Source organism: Polypterus senegalus, chromosome 3, assembly GCF_016835505.1.
Source record: "Polypterus senegalus isolate Bchr_013 chromosome 3, ASM1683550v1, whole genome shotgun sequence".
Classification (NCBI taxonomy): Eukaryota; Metazoa; Chordata; class Cladistia; order Polypteriformes; family Polypteridae; genus Polypterus; species Polypterus senegalus.
In genome coordinates this window covers 260184151-260201636 of record NC_053156.1, presented here as the reverse complement: position 1 = coordinate 260201636, position 17486 = coordinate 260184151, and the positions used below count along the sequence as shown (strand labels likewise).

General features: G+C 37.6%; 1 protein-coding gene across 2 annotated transcripts in view; it reads left to right on the top strand.

The window, feature by feature from the left end:
* Window positions 1–9137: 9137 nt before the first annotated feature.
* Window positions 9138–17486, top strand: part of LOC120526086 (CD2-associated protein) — a 244183-nt gene continuing 235834 nt past the window's right edge. Inside the window, exon 1 of one of the 2 annotated variants that reach the window (XM_039748981.1) lies at window positions 9138–9502. In XM_039748981.1, coding sequence (XP_039604915.1) covers window positions 9499–9502 — 4 coding nt within the window. In that variant the 5' untranslated portion in view covers window positions 9138–9498. The remainder of the gene's footprint in view (window positions 9503–17486) is intronic. The other variant, XM_039748979.1, reaches the window with a different exon arrangement.

Below are 17486 nucleotides of genomic sequence, written 5' to 3'. Positions count from 1 at the left end.
TCTGCCATGAAATGAAGAGAGGGAAAGCAGACCATAAAACCCACAGCCTTTCCCAGACAATGCATACCTGGGATCTGCATCATTAATATGTATAATTATAGAATTGTTTTTTCAGAGATATAGTAACAGAAACACAACCTTTTGAAAACAGATGAAAAAAGATTCACCATTTCATTAGCATTAATTTAAGACCAAACATGACTATGACTATGGGGGATTTTACACATGCCATTGAAATTCACACAAGATAATAGGAGCTCTTTCTTTCCTGGAGATAAACAGCAGTCTATTGCTGATGCAGGTGTAATTTCCTTATGCCACATGCTCCTATATTCTACAGATATGTGGCTGATATGTGATTTTGTTTGGTCTTTAGTCCGAAGGTCTCATTCCAACTTGGGAAAATATGAATAAATTAAAAAATACTTTTAAAAGTTGTCTGGAGTGAATGTTATTAAATCAGGCAGGACCTATTAACATAAAGCAAAACTCAGCACATCAAATCCCATCAGGTCAGGAAGTCCTAACAAGGTGCACCGTAAACCCGTCGGTATGAAGGTGCAGGAGGGCTACGCTGTGGAGGGGCAGACACATCACGAGCCCTCCTCCGAGCGGGTGAAGGGGCAGGAGTTTCCTGCCTGCTTCTGCTCCCATAATGGTCGAGCTGGAGGGGGTCGGTTGTGCTATAACTGTGGCTGTGGTGGCCACGTCTGAAGGTGTTGTCCAGAGAGGACATCTGAGTGGAAGGGCGTCAGTGCAGCACCCCCAGACCTGTTTATGATATTTTCACAGGACGCAGCCGCGGAGCCAAGGACGCCAACTCCCTGTCTTGGAGAGGACCGGCCCTTGCGGGGCAGGACAATGAGCCCCACAAGCCCCATCTGAGGGAAGGGCATTGTGGCGGACAGCTGGGTCCCATGCCCGGCAGGGACGCCCCTGCTGCATCTGTTCCGGGGGAGCAACCATGGGCAGCTCAATACCTCCCACGGGATGCTTGGTGGCAGCCTCCCTGGCGGACGGTGAGCCCCGAGCCTGTCGCATGGCTCCACGGGAGATGGAGTCCTCCACAGCCTGTTTGGGGGCTCGGATGGCCACTAGGGGGAGCTGCATGGAATCAGCAGCATGGCTGGACGAATCTTCAGCTCCACCTGGAAGTGCAATTAGGACCAGGTGGGCTTTAAAAAGGGCCAGCCAACCACTCAAGGGCCAGAGTCAGGAGGAAGAGGACTAAGCTTCAGGAGGAGTGGTGGTAGAGGAGAGGAAAAGATTGTTTTGGTGTTGCAGGTGTGTTTTGGGACTGTGTATTGCCTGTGGGTCACTGGGAAGACGTGCACCCACGGGTGAAGAAAAATAAAAGTCTTGTTTAGTTTATATGTGCCTCTGTGTCCATCTGTGTCGGGTCAGGTGCCTATATAGCGCCTTTGTTACAAGACATGGAAAAGCTAGGACACCATAAGGTTAACCATTTCCCAAAATGCAAGAGACAACAACAAACTTGTAGAACAAGATTACTAACTTAATATGCTTTCTAAACACCAAAACTGGAAAGCCTTTTTTATAGTAAGGTAACTTCTTTCTTCGCGATATTGTTCGAAAGTCGCATTTGAACTGCACACTAACACAAGACTCCTACTTCAACCCTATGCATAAACTGGGACAGAAATGACTCCAACAAAATCTCCTGACATTCTCCTAAAATGAAGGATTATACATATTCTAAAATGAAAGAATGCTAGTGCGTACCAATAAAACATATTTAAAACAACAGTTACTGTATATCAGGAACTGGGAAACAATGCATTACTCTATAAGTACATGAAAACCACTTACAGACTTACAGACTTTCCAGTTTGTTTTTACATTTTATTTTAAAAATGCACAATATCAATGTTAATAATGAGTAGCAAGAGCACTCTAGCATCATATATATATTGCTTATTATTGCCTGCACCATATTGAATCCAACAATGCTCTTACTCTTCCCAGTCTCACTAAAGTAATTCTTCTATTTTATTTGCTTGCTGCTAGACTATAATCTCTTCTTTCTTTTTTGTTTCTTTCGTGCCTGCGTAATACAAAGTTCCAGTTCAGGAATACTTTGTATTTGTAAGTTCTAACTGTGCAAATGATTGGAGCATGTGAAATGTGGAAGACAGTCGAAGAAGGGTTCCACAACTCATTTTACCTGCATCTATTTTGTTACAATACTTTTTATTATAAAGTACATTTAGAAAGTATTCAGTCCCCTTCACTTTTTGTACATTTTACTATGTTGCAACCTTATGCTGAAATAATTATATTTTTTCCTCACATACAGCAACACTTAATACCCCAGAATAACAAAGTGAAAGGAGGATTATGGAAATGTTTCCAAATGTATTAAAAATGAAAAACTGAAATATACATTGACACAAGTATTTGGACCCTTTCCTCAATACTTCATTAAAGCACCTCTGGCTGCGATTATGGCCTGGAGTCTTCTTGGGTTTGAACATAAAGCTTTGCACACCCTTTTTGTGCCATTTTTCTCTGCGGATACTCACAAGATACTCTGGCTGAGCAACTGAAGAACATTCCCAGAGTTGTTACTAGGCCACTCCGGTGTTGTTTTTGCATCGTGTGTAAAGTCACTGTCCTGTTGGAAGGTGTACCTTTGGCCCAGTCAGATGTCGAGAGTACCCTGGAACAAGTTTTCATTAAGGATATCTCTGTTCTTTGCTATGTTCAACTTTCCCTCACTCCCGACTAGTCTCTAAGTCCTTGTCATTGAAAAATAACCTCAAAGCATGAGTCTGCCACCATCATGCTGTACCATTGGAATGTCCTTGCGCAGGTGATTTGCAGTGCCTAGTTTCTTCTAGACATGATAATCTTGGTTTCATCAGCCCAGAAAATCTTGTTTCTAACCGTTCAGCAGTTCTTTTGATGCTTTTTTGTAAATTCCAAATGGGCTTCCATGAGTCTTTTCTTGGGGAGAGGCTTCTGTTTAGTTACTCTGTCATAAAGACCAGATCAGTGGACTTCTACAGTGAGAGTCAGAGTGTCCATGAGGTTCTTGATCAACTCTCTTACAATGGCCTTTCTTGCACGATTGCTTAGTTTGTCTGGGAAAAAATATGGAGGCCACTGCGCTCTTAGGTACCTTCAATGTTACAGGAATTTGTTGTAGCCTTCTCCATATCTGTGCCTTAGCACAATCTGGTCTCTTAAGTTTTGAAGGCAATTCCTTCAACCTCACGGCTTGGGTTTTGCTATGACACAGATTGTCAACTGTGGAAACTTATACAGACAGGTGTGTGCCTTTCCTAATCATGTCCAGTCACTTAATCTGACCATAGGTGGACTCCAAACAAGGTGTAGAAACACCCCAATGATGATCAATATAACAGGATGCACATGAGTCAAACTTAAGTGTCATAGCAAGGGGTCTAAATACCTGTGTCAATGTGATATCTCCATTTTTTTCTTTTTAATAAATTTGCAAAATGTTTTAAACTCCTGTTTTTGCTTTGTCATTCTGAGGTGTTGGGTGTTGCTTGACGAGGGGAAAAATGAACTTAAATGATTCCACCACTAGGCTACAACACAGCAAAATGTGAACAGAGTGAAAGGGTCTGAAAACTTTCTGAATGTACTGTATGTTTTTGGACACATTTAAAGTAAAACCCTTGCTGCATATAACATACATATCTGAAAGATTTAGCTGTCTTAATTAATAAAATTTTTCATACTAACTAAAAACTACTTCAAGAATAGTTCCCAGTTAAAATGTTATGACTTAAAACTTTTGCTACAAAGAAATCTACTCTACTGCAGATCTTTAACCAATAAGAATACCGATCCTTCGGCATACATTATTGTCGCTGTCCAGCTTGTGAAAAAATACTGAAAATGTATGGAATGAGGAACATATGACTTTCATACCAGAATTTGTAATAGGAAAAATTTCTATACAAGGCAAACTCAAGTGATGTGGCTTTATTGTCATACCATCCATACACAGCATTGCAGCATACAGTGGCACAAAATAAAGTTTCCCAGAGCTGTGGTGCAATATATACATAAACACAGTAGAAGTTGTCAATAACTATTTTATTAATGATAACAACTGATAATAAAGACAACAGTAGTAACAGATGTACTGTAGATAAATAGAGATTGCTGTGAAGGATTGTACCTGTCTCAGCAACATCAAACACAGGGAAGTAATCAATACTTAAGAGGGCACTGGTTCATTTCAGAGTACACTCACAGAGCCAGTGAACATTAAAGCTGAAAGCTGACCAAATGAATAAAACATTTGTTAGACTTTGTATTGCATTTACAGTTTTCATGGTCTGCCTTTTATTCATGCTTGAAAGCTCCATGAATTTTGATATTTTTAAACAGTATGCATCAAGAGTGCTGGCTAGTGAATTTTGCTAAGTAAATCTCTACCTACAATCTTGTCAGTAATACAAGTGACTGGCAACATTAACAATTGATCTAGAGAGCAAAGGACAGAGGTGGATTATAATGGCACCTGGCCAATGAAGTGAAAGGCCCATAAAAAAGTACACCAGGCAGTTGTTAATGAGCGAAGTAGATGTCTTGCATTACCTTTACCTGACAATCATAGTTGCAAGAAGGGCTGGTAAGGTGTGACAGAAGGAGATTAGGCTGAGTGTGCAATATACTTTTGACCCTCAACTTTCTTTTTCAGGGATAAATTAACTTTTTTACACCCAGTGTTAATTAACTTTATATTGTTTGTATGTGAAAATGTCCAATCTGCTAAAATATCAGCAAGTATGAGTTTATATATAAATGCTTATAATTTAATTTAACTTAACTGCACTAGGATAATAGATTTCCATTTTATTTACTTTGTGTTACCACTGTGCTTCTTCTTTTGATATGGAAAGAAAGCCTGGTTAGATGGATTAGTGTAAGCTGTATTCTTGTACTTGTTCTGGCATCACTACATCATAGAACTTTGCTGGTAATCTGCAGGCTTTGTATTTTTTATATATTTAAAAGAAAATAGCATGAAAAACAAATAGCGATTTTTACTGATTGCCAAATATGTACACAAATTAGTTGAATTATTTATTTCATGAACTTTTTTTAGGTTCAAACATAACCATCCATCCATTTCATAATTAGTTTACATAAACAAAATAATCTTTTCTTACTTGGGTCATTTGACATCAGACAAATTATTGATGCAACTAAAAATAATTTTACTTTAGGTATTTTGATAAATTGCATGATCATTACTGCTTGCAAATATCTAGATAACCCAATTCAGATTCATAGGGGACCATTCCCTATCTAGGGCAGTTTTAGGAGCAAGACAGAAAAGCTGCAGTACATTAAAGAGTTCATTTACACTTGGCTAATTCAGAGATGCCAATTAACATAACTTGGAAGTATATATGGGTGTGGGAGGGAAACTTTATAAAAAAAAAAAACAACAAACCTGACGCAAAGAGAACAACCAGACAATTGGGGCTCAAATCTAGGATGCTGGACCTGCAAGGCAGTAGCAATAACCACTGTGCCACCCAGCCAACTTAGTGACCGATTTATTTGCAGTAAAAGATATTATGTAATTTTTTTGGTGCATCTTGTTATGTTGAAGATTTTCAAAAACAGAGAACTAGCAAGAGCTCCATTCATTCAAACAAAAAAAAAACAAGAAATTCTTTTGCAGCCCAATTTATAGTGAAAAGTCCGCTTTTTCTCAGCAATTGTCAGATTTTTTTTTTTTTAAATAAGATAGACCAGACAATCCACAACATAAAAGGATTCCTTCAAATAAATTAATGAATATATTTTTCCCTTTAGATCCAACTGGTGAAACACTGCTACAATGTTTTAGTGATCTTACTGATACAAATACAAAGTCTTATAAAGTAATCCAAAAATGTTATATTACATACATTTTGATATTTTATTAAATGTATAATGTTCATGAATTATAGTATGTGCTTGGGTGCTCATGAGACTTGAACACTGCCATGAGTTCTTCAAAAGGCAGAACCAAATAGCATGGCAGTATGTTGCAGTGTTGTATGGCCATTTGAAAAGAGCCTTGTGTAACTGAGTGACCTCTATCTTTATATGACAGACCAAAATATGGGTAAGTGAGCAAAAGCATATTATATCAAGCAAACAGCGAAATGGGATAAACTATAGGCTGAATGTCATAATGTATAAAGTTACATGCAACAGTGGTTTGCACTAAAGCCATACCATTTCAGGGTTCCAAATACAATTCCCAGTCTGTATGGAGTTTCTTCTTTCCTATGGCATCCAAAAGATGTGTTTATTACTGAACTGTACAAATAAGTATGCCCTGCAAATAACTGTTGCCGTATTTTGCAATGGTTTAAACAGTGCACCCTAATGCAAATTTACTGTGGCCCTACAAGTTTTAAGCAGGTTCAGAAAATGAATTGGTAGATTGATGTTTTCCTCCTTTACAACACACTTCACTGTTTGTTGAAATTAAAATGAAGAGGAAAAAAAACCCTCACACAAACATTATAGCAGTGCAATACAATTAAAAGCTTTGTTGAGTGCTTACATTATAATGATAGCTCTTGTCTAAAGTGTAGAACAGCAATTGTCCACAGCAGCAAACACAATGGTATTCATATAACTGTGTCCAAAAGGAGAGGCACAGGCAAACATTTGTTGAGTGTTCTATTCTGGATTCATAAAGCACATAATGATTTCATAGCTAATGATGGGATGCTTATATATAGATGGATGTTTTAGTAAAACAGCCGTATAAAGAATGCAAAACTTACTGTGAATTACTTATCCCTAAAAAACAAAATTGACAGATCCGGACTCTTTGTAAGCCTCTTAAATAATGCATAATAAATGAGAAATACGCAAAATAATTATAATTAAAACATTTAACCAATTTAAATCTGAAACAAATTTGCAACAGTATCTCTAGCTTCCATGGTTACATGTTCAAACATGTAATATTGCATAGACAAGGGTGGGGAACTGTGGCTACCCCAACAGTAGTCCTGTAGATTCATCACATTGATTGACTATATCAGGACATTAAAACATTAAAAAAAACTGTGACAATGACAGGCCTTTCAGCCTGCCACATTTGCCCGTCCTGTTCATTTGATTGTCTAAAATAACATCAAGTTGAGATCTATAGGTCCCTAAAGTCCTGCTCGTTGTCACTGTACTTGGTAATTTACTTGATGTGTTAATGGTTCTTTGCTTGAAGAAAAACTAACATTTCTGAAAAATCTACCCTTAAGTTTCCAACCGTGTCCCCATGTTGTTGTTGCAAAATTTACTTTAAAGTAATAACTTCAATCTACTCTACTAATCCCTTTCATAATTTTAAACACTTCAATCATATTCCCTCTTAATTTGTTTGCTTAAACCAAAAGGGTTCAACTCTGTCAATCTCTCCTCCAAGCTCTTACTTCTTAATAATAGAATCAGCCCAGTGTCTCTTCTCTGAACCTTGTGTAGTGTTGCTATATATTTTTTCGTAATATGGAAACCAAACCTAAACACAGTACTCCAGGAAAGAGCTTACATGTGCATTATAACCTAAACATAAAGTACCCACTTAGATAGACCACACCCTGAATTCCCAGTTTTTTATTTTGATAATTAATTTTCCATGTGCTATCTTATCAAAAGCCTTCTGAAAATCAAATAAATAATATCACATGTACCACTTTGATTGTATTTTTTTGTTGCTTTCTCATGGGATATTAAGGTATTATGGAAAGCAGAGTGTATTCTGTCAGACAGGACTCACCCAATACATTCTCAATTTCAGTTGTTGCCATCAGATCAAAGGTTCAAGGTTCTAATGGTAAAAATCAACCAGCTCAAATACTTTTTCATTCCTGAACTGCTATTAATCTTCTAAATAAGTTCTACTTTAACAAAACATTCACAAGCTTACATCATGTGACAGTTATCATTTGCATCATAATCCAGAATAAATGTTGGTTTAATTTTAATGTACAACGCTGTTAATTGGTCATTTTTCACTCTGATAAAGGTCCGTTAGTAAAAAATCAAAACCATACTCGTAATCACTGACCTTGAAATAGTATAACACAACACCCCACAAGCTTATGTTTGCCATTTGTAACCTTCTTGGATTGACCCTTACTGGGCTAGTACCAACGGTAAAGAATCAAGAAACAAAAATAGTATACTCCTGACATTCAACCTTAGAACAACATAAAGTGACACTCTAAATGCCTATATAACGGACACTTGTCTTTTTTCTAACTTATATAAAAACGAGCAACTTTGACCCTTTGAACCCAATTAGAGGGTGAACTCTTGAGTTCGGCTGATGTGGCAGTACAACTTCAAGTCCTTATTATCATTTTACTGAAGACACCTATTGGGTTACTCTTTATCGTAAGCGTGGAATTTCCTGTACAAAGTAGGGTCCAAAAATGGCCTAAAATTAGGTTTTTTTTTATCACTAAACGGGAAACGCGTCTAATGGTGTATCAAATGTAGGGGTTTTCTCGTACCAGTGAGTCAGCAGGTACGTAACATAACGTATATAATGTGGAGGTTAAAGAATAAACATTATGAGGAGTATAGGCTTAAAGAGTTAAGAAATGAGCCTGCCATGGAACTGACAATTATGTTATGAAGCAAAAACAAAGACGGTGGAAAAATGGACACTAACCGTATGTCATTTGTAATTTAATTCATTTAGTTTTGAATTGCACGATATGATGCTTTGTAAGCTGGGAAAAGTACTGGCAATAATTATTTTGTAATTTTTTTCTCTTTGAGCCCTACAAGTAAGCGAAGCTGAAAACGTCATATAACGCTTTCATGCCCGCAACATTTCAGCGGCGTGACGTGTAACTAGGAAACACGTTGCTTTCGTCTAAGGTTCAGTAGCTGAGTAGGAGTAAGAGAGTTTTCTATTTTTGAACATGGGAAGAACTGCACCGCAGGCGAATAAAGTTTAGTCGAAAGCTGCGCCCTCTATTGCTCTGCTGACAACTCCGTGCTTCAGGCAGCATCCCGCCAGCCTCCGGGTGCCTGTTTCCAGTCCCAAAGTTCCACGCGGGCTACGTATCCCGTCTCCCTCTTCCTAGAGCTAGCGGCTCCTGAGCGCTTCAACTTTCCAGTGAGGCGATCTCGCGGGATCCTTGAGAGAAATCTCGCGGAGTTTTCTGCTGTTTTGTGGATGTGTGTGCGTGTGTGTGGCAAACACAAGAGTTTTCAAGACAAGTCTGGAAGAAGGGGACCGGATCTAACTTCTATTAGACATTTAGTTTTAACGAAAAGACCAAATAGAACAGATGATCGAACATATTATTTTAGAATAGGTTAAAAACCAAACAATTGAACGTGGAAGTGCTTTCTTTTGCCAAGAGGGAGTAGATATCGCAGCGTCCAGATACACATACGATAAAACCCAACAAGAAACACTGGGATAAAAACTGAAAGGAGAAGAGGAGTCCTCTGTTCGGGGACAGCATGGGTACGTTTTTTGTTATTTTTTTCATGTTATAATTGTAGTTGCAAGGAACCGCAGCGACGTCTAGAAACTTATATTGACAGGGTTGTGTATATTTCCGTTTCTTTTATATGGGTTAGTGGTTTGGGGGGGGGAGGGGGCGTCTTATTTGCCAGGTGTGTTTGGAAGTGCAGGAGTTGAGTTTGAAAATAAGTGTACATTAATGTATCACACTAGTGAAGCTCGGGTAATGAGAGAAAAAGAAATGTTTCGGCCGTCTGGTATCCTGAACCATGCACTATTGCCATCTGTGTCCCTTTGTATTTGACACACCTATGTGCTTTTCTCAGCCTACCACACAAATCGTTATCGCACCTGACGTAATGCAAAGAATGCAACACAGGTCGACGTTTGCTTCTGCTACACTTTGCTTGGCACCCACCGACCCTACCCTTTAGGAAAGGCGGCCTGCACCCAGCAAAACAGCAGGACTTTGCTAGCTGTAGCCCATTAGACTGGTTCGTTTAAACAAGTGCTACAACTCGCGGGATAGCTAGCTATGAATTTGATGTTTGTGTTTTCCTTTTTTTTTTTTTTTTGGCCGGTTATCCGGTGCCAAGAGTATACGCTGTCTTGTTATCCCGGACTGAACAAAATTCTTTATTTTCATGATTTGTTTTTATTTAACCAGTGTACAACGTATCCTCAAGTTTAGATTTTTTTTTTACTTTTAGAATGATTATTTTCATGTATGCTATTTATATTGTTTTTGAACACTAATTGCTTTCACAGTCATTACAGGCAGGTATGAGGCATGAACTACTCTGAGGTAGAAGTGGCTTTTGGACTTGACATGTTTTCATTATATACATATATGTGTACAATGTGATTCTGTAGGTAAATGCTGAAGGTTTTATACTTTGTTGCTTATTAAATCTGTTTAAGCACACTGAACCTGTCCTTCGAGAAGAGCACTTACAGGATGGATTGAATAGTTGCTAGATCCTTCTGTCTTTTTATTTTCTTTCCTTAAGTGCCTAATGGCATTTGCAAGAGAGTGTCTGCAGGAGTAATCCTGTATTTTTTTTTTTCCCTGAGTCTGCCAAATGACAGTGCACATTTTAGTAGGCAGTATTTTGTTTTCATGGTGTGTCACGGAGGTTTGTCAATGCATCTCTCCACTTTTGACTACTTTGTTATGCCATCTTTAAATGCCCGTTTCGCAACTGACCGTCACCTTGCAGCAGTTTCAGTTTTTATAACGCGAGTCCAATTGTTTAATGACCATATTATTTTGTAGTTTTCTTCTAAGTTATTAGTTCTTTGCGTGTTTTATAGTATTACACCTTTATATGGTCTAATAAAGAATTTTGAGAAGTTGGCTGTTTCCAGGAGTTGACATACTGTTCATTCTTCTTTCTTTTGTTTTGATGAGCACTATAAAATCATTTAGTATATGTATGAACTCATTTAAAATTCCATTAAACATTAAATGAGATCTATTGCTAGTAACTATTTCTAAAACTTTGCAATATATTCTGACTGAACACAGCAACATTAACCATAAAACCTTTTTTTTGTGTTTTTTATTTATTAATTTTCTGCTGGGATGTAACAGATAAAAATGTTTGAAATATATAGTGCACTGGGCTTATGTGGAATTATTTTATAATAAAATTTAATGAATTCAGTATTAAATGTAATTGTTAAGGTGCCCAGATTAAGTAGCATCATTATTAACAAAACTATTTTGCAAGTTCATTTTATTTTGTATCTAATGTAAGATGATTAAAAGAGAGCCGTTTTTGTACCTCCATCATAAAGGGGATACTTACCCTTTTTGCATAATAAAACACATTTTTGCAAAACCGTAGTTTAGGGCAGATCTTTCCAAACTGGGTGTTTTATTTAAAATTTTCTGTATATAAATTTATAAGGTCTTTCTTGATAAGAATTCAGAGTACAGTGAAATTCTTGTGTTAATCAACATGCAATACTTCTTCACTATCCAGCACCATGTGTAATGAGTATAACTACCTTACCACAAAACATTTGTTGTCATTAGCTTAAATAACTATTTTACATGGAAACTTCTGTCTTCCCTAAAAAAAATCTCAAGAGAATTAACATTAATTAAAAAAATAATAATTCTTTAAAAACTGCTCTTGCTCAATGGATTTGAAATAGTGTATCTCTTTTCCCTTGTCATTTGGTTCCTACACAAGATGCCAGAGCTCACATTATGTGATGAGAACGGTTTAGAACTGCCAGTTCAACAGTTAAAAAAAAAATAGGGCTGTCAAATTATACAAAAATTAAAATTTGAATACTATATTTGAATGTATCCTAAGTATTCTTGGTGATGCATATACATTTGTACTGTTTGTGCTTTTTTAATTGTTTTAAGATATTTACAAAATATCTCAAAATTGAGATATTTTGCATGCACAAACTGATGTCCTCCATTCCGTTTTCTCTTTGAAGACTGTTCACATCCAACAAGTAAAATTCAAAATCTTTGATTGCTCAAATGTTAAATGCACTCAAAAAAGGTCTGTATATTTTTTGCAAGAAGTGGATACCAGGTAAGGTGTGTGGGACCTGAATACTTCGCAGCACAGGACACAAGTTGAGTCCTTTGGCCTGGGGTCAACAGTCAATGAGTAACATATGGAACTAAATTGAAGTTAATGCCAATTTTAGTTCTAGCCTTTATTTACATAATCTTAGCAAGTCAGAGACAGTAGGCAGCATGGTCTCGTGAAGGTCATTAGCCAAGTGCGAAATACCCAGCTACTTGTTCCAGCTAGTTTGATGTCATTGTCATCGATGCAACTTATGGGAACACATCCCAAACAACCCAACATCGCATCATACTGGATAATTCCAATCAAGGTGGTGCCTGATAAACAAAATGCAATGATGGGAAAGCAATAAACAAGGTCAACAATTATGCTTGACTAATATCTTTGCCAGGTTTTGTGTAATAAAAAAGTAAAACCAAGATAAATTCTGTCCGAACATATTCCACCTTTATTGCAAAATTGCAATCTATAAAGAGATGGACAAATCAGAAACTGTTTAGTGAAAAAAGGAAAAAGCATCTTACAAAACATTAATGGGCACACCCCCTAAATTACTTAGTTGAAGCAACGCTCGATTTTATTACAGCACTCAGCTTCTTTTGGGGTAAGAGTCCATCAACTTGGCACATCTGGACTTGTTGATTTTTGCCCACTCCTCCTTGCAATAAATTCTAGATCTGTCAAATTACGAGTGCATCTTCTGTGTACAGCTTTCTTCAGGTCACCCCACAGATTTTCAGTTGGATTAAGGTCTGGGTTATGGCATGTCCAGTTGATGGAGCCTTTGCTTTGTTGATTTTAACATATGTTTTGGATCATTGCCATGCTTGAAAGGTGAGGCTCCTCTTCATGTTCAGCTTCTTAGCAGATGCTTGAAGGTTTTGTGCTAAAATAGACTGCTACTTGGAGCTATTCATTATTCTATCCACCTTAACTAAAAGCCTCAGTTCCAGCTGAACTAGCCCCAAAGTATAATGCTACCTACACCATGATTCACTGTGGGTATGGCATTCTTTTGATGATGTATTTTTGTGAAAAACATACCTTTTTAGTTATGGCCAGATACTTCAACCTTGGTGTCATCAGACTATAATACATTTTTCCACATGGTTGTGAGAGACAGGTAAACCTTTTTGCAAAGTTTAACTGGGCTTGGATGTTTTTCTCCAAAAAAAAAGTTTTTGTCTTGCTGGCCCACCCCACAACCCAGACAAATGAACATGACTGATTGTTATCATATGTCAGGGACCAACCAGTACTTGCCAGGAAATCCTACAGGTCCTTTAATGTTGCCGTAGGCCTCGTGGTGGCTTCCCTGACCAGTTTTCTCCTACTCCTCAATCTTGGAGGAACGTCCTGACCTTGGTGGAGTCATGGTTGAGCCATATTTTCTCCACAGCACTTTGGATACTTTTTTGTACCCCTGTTCTGGCTGATACTTTTCAGTGATGAGATCCAGTTCATGTTTTAAAAGCTCTTGGTTGACCATGGCTTTTGGAACAGCCGAACTTTTTATCTGAGCGCACTTTAATTGATGTCAGGTGTATAATAACTTCTATTTGAGATGACACTTATTGTAAATGGTTGATTTTGAGCGCTGCCACGACCTTGACTATCGAAGGGTGTGCACACTAATGCAACCAGATTTTTTTATGATTTGTTTCCACCATTTTTCACTAAACAGTTTCTTATTTATTTTGAAATAAAGGTGGAATAAGTTCTGACAGAATTTTATATTGTTTTTTTTTAATTTAAATTTCAATTACACAAAATCTGTGAATTTGGCATGGGTGTGTAGACTTATATGCTCCGAATACTCACTCAGAAGAAACAAATGTGAATTCAGCAGATGACCTGGTATAGATGTCAATATGTGTTTTGCATTCCTGTGTTCAGATTCAGCGGGTTGGAAGATGGATGGAGTCTCTCGATCCACTGTACTAATTCCCTTCATAATTTTAAACACTTCAGTCATGTCACCTCTTAATCTTCTTTTGCTTAAACTGTTAAGGCTTGGCTCTTTTAATCTTTCCTCATAATTCAACCCCTGTAGCTCTGGAATCAGCCTAGTGCTCTTCTCTGGACCTGTCCTTTTTGTAGCCTGGAGACCCAAACTGCACACAGTACACAAGATGAGGCCTCAACAGTGCATTATAAAGGTTGAGCATAACCTCCTTGGACTTGTACTCCACACATCGTGATCGTGCTATATATCCTAACATTCTGTTAGCCTACTTAATGGCTTCTGAACACTGTCGGGAAGTCGATAGCTTAGAGTCCACTATGACTCCTAAATCCTTCTCCTTCTCTCGATTTTCCGACCGCCCATTGTGTATTCAAACCTAACATTTTTACTTCCTATGTGTAATACTTTACATTTACTGACATTAAATTTCATCTGCCACAAATCTGTCAAGTCCTTCTGTAATGATATAACGAATTCCAAATTATCTGCTAATCCACCTATCTTGGTATCATCTGCAAACTTAACCAGCTTGTTACATATATGCCTATCTAAATCATTTATATATATATATATATATAAAAATAGCAGCGGCCCTAGCACTGACCCCTGTGGAACACCACTCTTAACATCGGCCAGTTCTAATGAGGTTCCTCGTACCATCACCCTCTACTTCCTGTGTCTGAGCCAATTCTGCACCCATCTAAAAACATTACCCTGAACTCCCACTTTTAACTTGATGTCCAACCTCTCATGTGGCACCTTATCAAATGCTTTCTGAAAGTCCAGATAAATAATATAAGCTCCACTTTGATCGTATCTTTTTGTTGCCTCCTCATAGAATTCCAGCTTGTTAGTAAAACACGACCTCCCTCTTCTGAACCCATGCTGACTGTTCAGAATAACTGCTGTCCTTGCCAGATGTTGCTCAATCTTATCCTTAATAATTCCTTCCATTAATTTTCCTGTGATGCATGTTAAGCTTACTGGCCTATAGTTGCTTGGATCTGCCCTGTCACCCTTTTTATATAATGGGATGATATTTGCCATTTTCCAGTCCTTCGGAATCTCTCCAGTGTGCAGTGACTTCCTAAAAATATGTGTCAAGGGTTTATACAGTATATGTACTCACAAGCCTCCTTAAGAACTCGAGGATAAATATTATCTGGTCCTGGTGATTTGTTTGATTTCATCTTATTTAATCTGAGCAGCACTTCTCCCTCTACATTTTCCAAATCCCTCAGTACCTCCTTAGTAGTTGCGTTTACCTCTGGGAGGTTGTCCACTTGCTCACTTGTATACACCTCAGAAAAATGTAAGTTTAGGGCATCCGCTATTCCACTGTCTGTATCTTTTAATTCCCCTTTACTATTCCTGATGCACTTGACCTCCTCCTTGACTGTTCTTTTACTACTCAAATACTGAAAGAATCTCTTGGGGTCTTCTTTCACCTTATCTGCTATATTCCTTTCCAACTGTCTTTTAGCCTCCCTGATAGCCTTCCTAATGGTTGCCCTCATGCTCTCATACGCTCCATGATTCACTTTGTAGTCATTAGTCTTATATGCCTTATAAAGCAGTTTTTCCCTTTGCAACTTTTTTTTAAAATCTTTATTAATCCACTGTGAAGTTTTTTTTAGTTTCCTATTAATTCCAAATTTAGGTATGTATCTGTCCTGCATTACATGTAAAACATTTTTAAACCTGTTCCACTGCTCCTCGACTGTCTCCACATTTAAAAGCTTATCCCAGTCTATCCTACTTAGACTTTGTTGCATCTGCTCAAAATTAGCCCTACCAAAGTTCATCTTAACAATTTTAGTCTTTGCATCTGCACTCTTGCAAAATACTTGTATTACATTATGGTCACTTGACCCTAGTGGTTCAATCACCTCTGAAGTTTGTTTTTGTGGTTGATAGAGTTACAGTATGTGTAACTTTAGTAACCAATTTTAAATTACAGGTTTTAGTCCGTTTTACTCATAACGTGGTAATTTTTTATTTTGGGGATCACATAGTGGTTTACTGAAAATATAGAGCCGAAAAGAGCTTTAAAGTGATATGAGCATAATTTCTGTGCAGCTTATATTTAGGGAGATATAGCCAGTCAAAGTCATAATCCCCGCCCCCACATAAGTTTAGATATTAATATTGATCCAAGACATGCAGTTTCTGTTCCAGGGGTTACTTGTATGACCAAATCAGAATGCCAAATTTCAATAAAATTTGTGATGATGAGGTCTAAAAGTGATAATTACCCATTAATAAATTATGCACAACATGTACTTGTTCTCTCTCTCTCTCATGAATGGGATTCTGATGGAGCAGTGAAAAATATCTTGTGCACATGCACAGTTTAAACACATTTTTTTTTTCTTAAAAAAATATCTCAGCCTATTGTAGGTACCAACTTCGCCATTCTTCGTTGTTTTCACTGATGGGAAACACTTCATGGCTACTCTTAGGCTTTGAAATGCTGCCAACATCACTATACATGCTTTGGCGTTTTGGGGCCATTAGTTTTGAAAATTAAGGTTTTTTTTTTCACAACAGCACTGCAATAATGTGGCAGTGAATGCAGACAGTGAGAACACTAGATGCTGGTTTCTACTGTACTTGAAGTGTCAGCACGGTGAAAATTGTGTCAGATGCATAGGCACTCTCCATATCTTGCTGTTGTGTGCTGGTTTTTTGGATTGCTGCACATGGAATGTGGTGATCTTTTATTTATGGAATTATCTATTTTAAGGGGATGCACAAACCAGTGTGTTTCTTCGTGCCGGTCCGAAGACCGGATAAATGGGGAGGGTTACATCAGGGCATGCAGTGTAAAATTTTGCCAAATCAATATGCGGACAGATGATCCGCTGTGGCAGCCTCTGACGGTAGCAGCCGAATGAAGAAGAATATTTATGAGCCATAGCAAATAGCATTGGCAACCAAACACATGGATATGGGGTTCTACTGTACAGAAGTTTTGGAACTTTGTAAGCCACTTCCATTTGCATCCTAGTAAAAAGGCAGAGACATGTTATATATTATATCACTCCTTCTTCTCCATGAGAAAGAAGATTTAAACAGGTCTTTGTGAAAACTGGAACATAAAAATAAACTCACAAAAGCACAATAATTCAAACTGTTAAGTAGCTCAATTCACAGATGGTCAATTGCTTGTCTCTGCTGTTCAGAAGAAACAAATGTGAATTCAGCAGATGACCTGGTATAGATGTCAATATGTGTTTTGCATTCCTGTGTCTCATTTGTGGTTTTTGGTTAAATGTGAGGTGGAGATTAAATCTTCTTTACATATCTATTTCTTGGATCTGTGGATTTATTTTGCATAGGTTAGCTTTGCATAAGGAAGTTCATTTTTTAAATCTTCAATTAAAGAATTTCTAAAAAGGGATTCTGTTGAGTTTCAGATTTTCCATAGTAATAGTAATCAACATAAAATATTAAA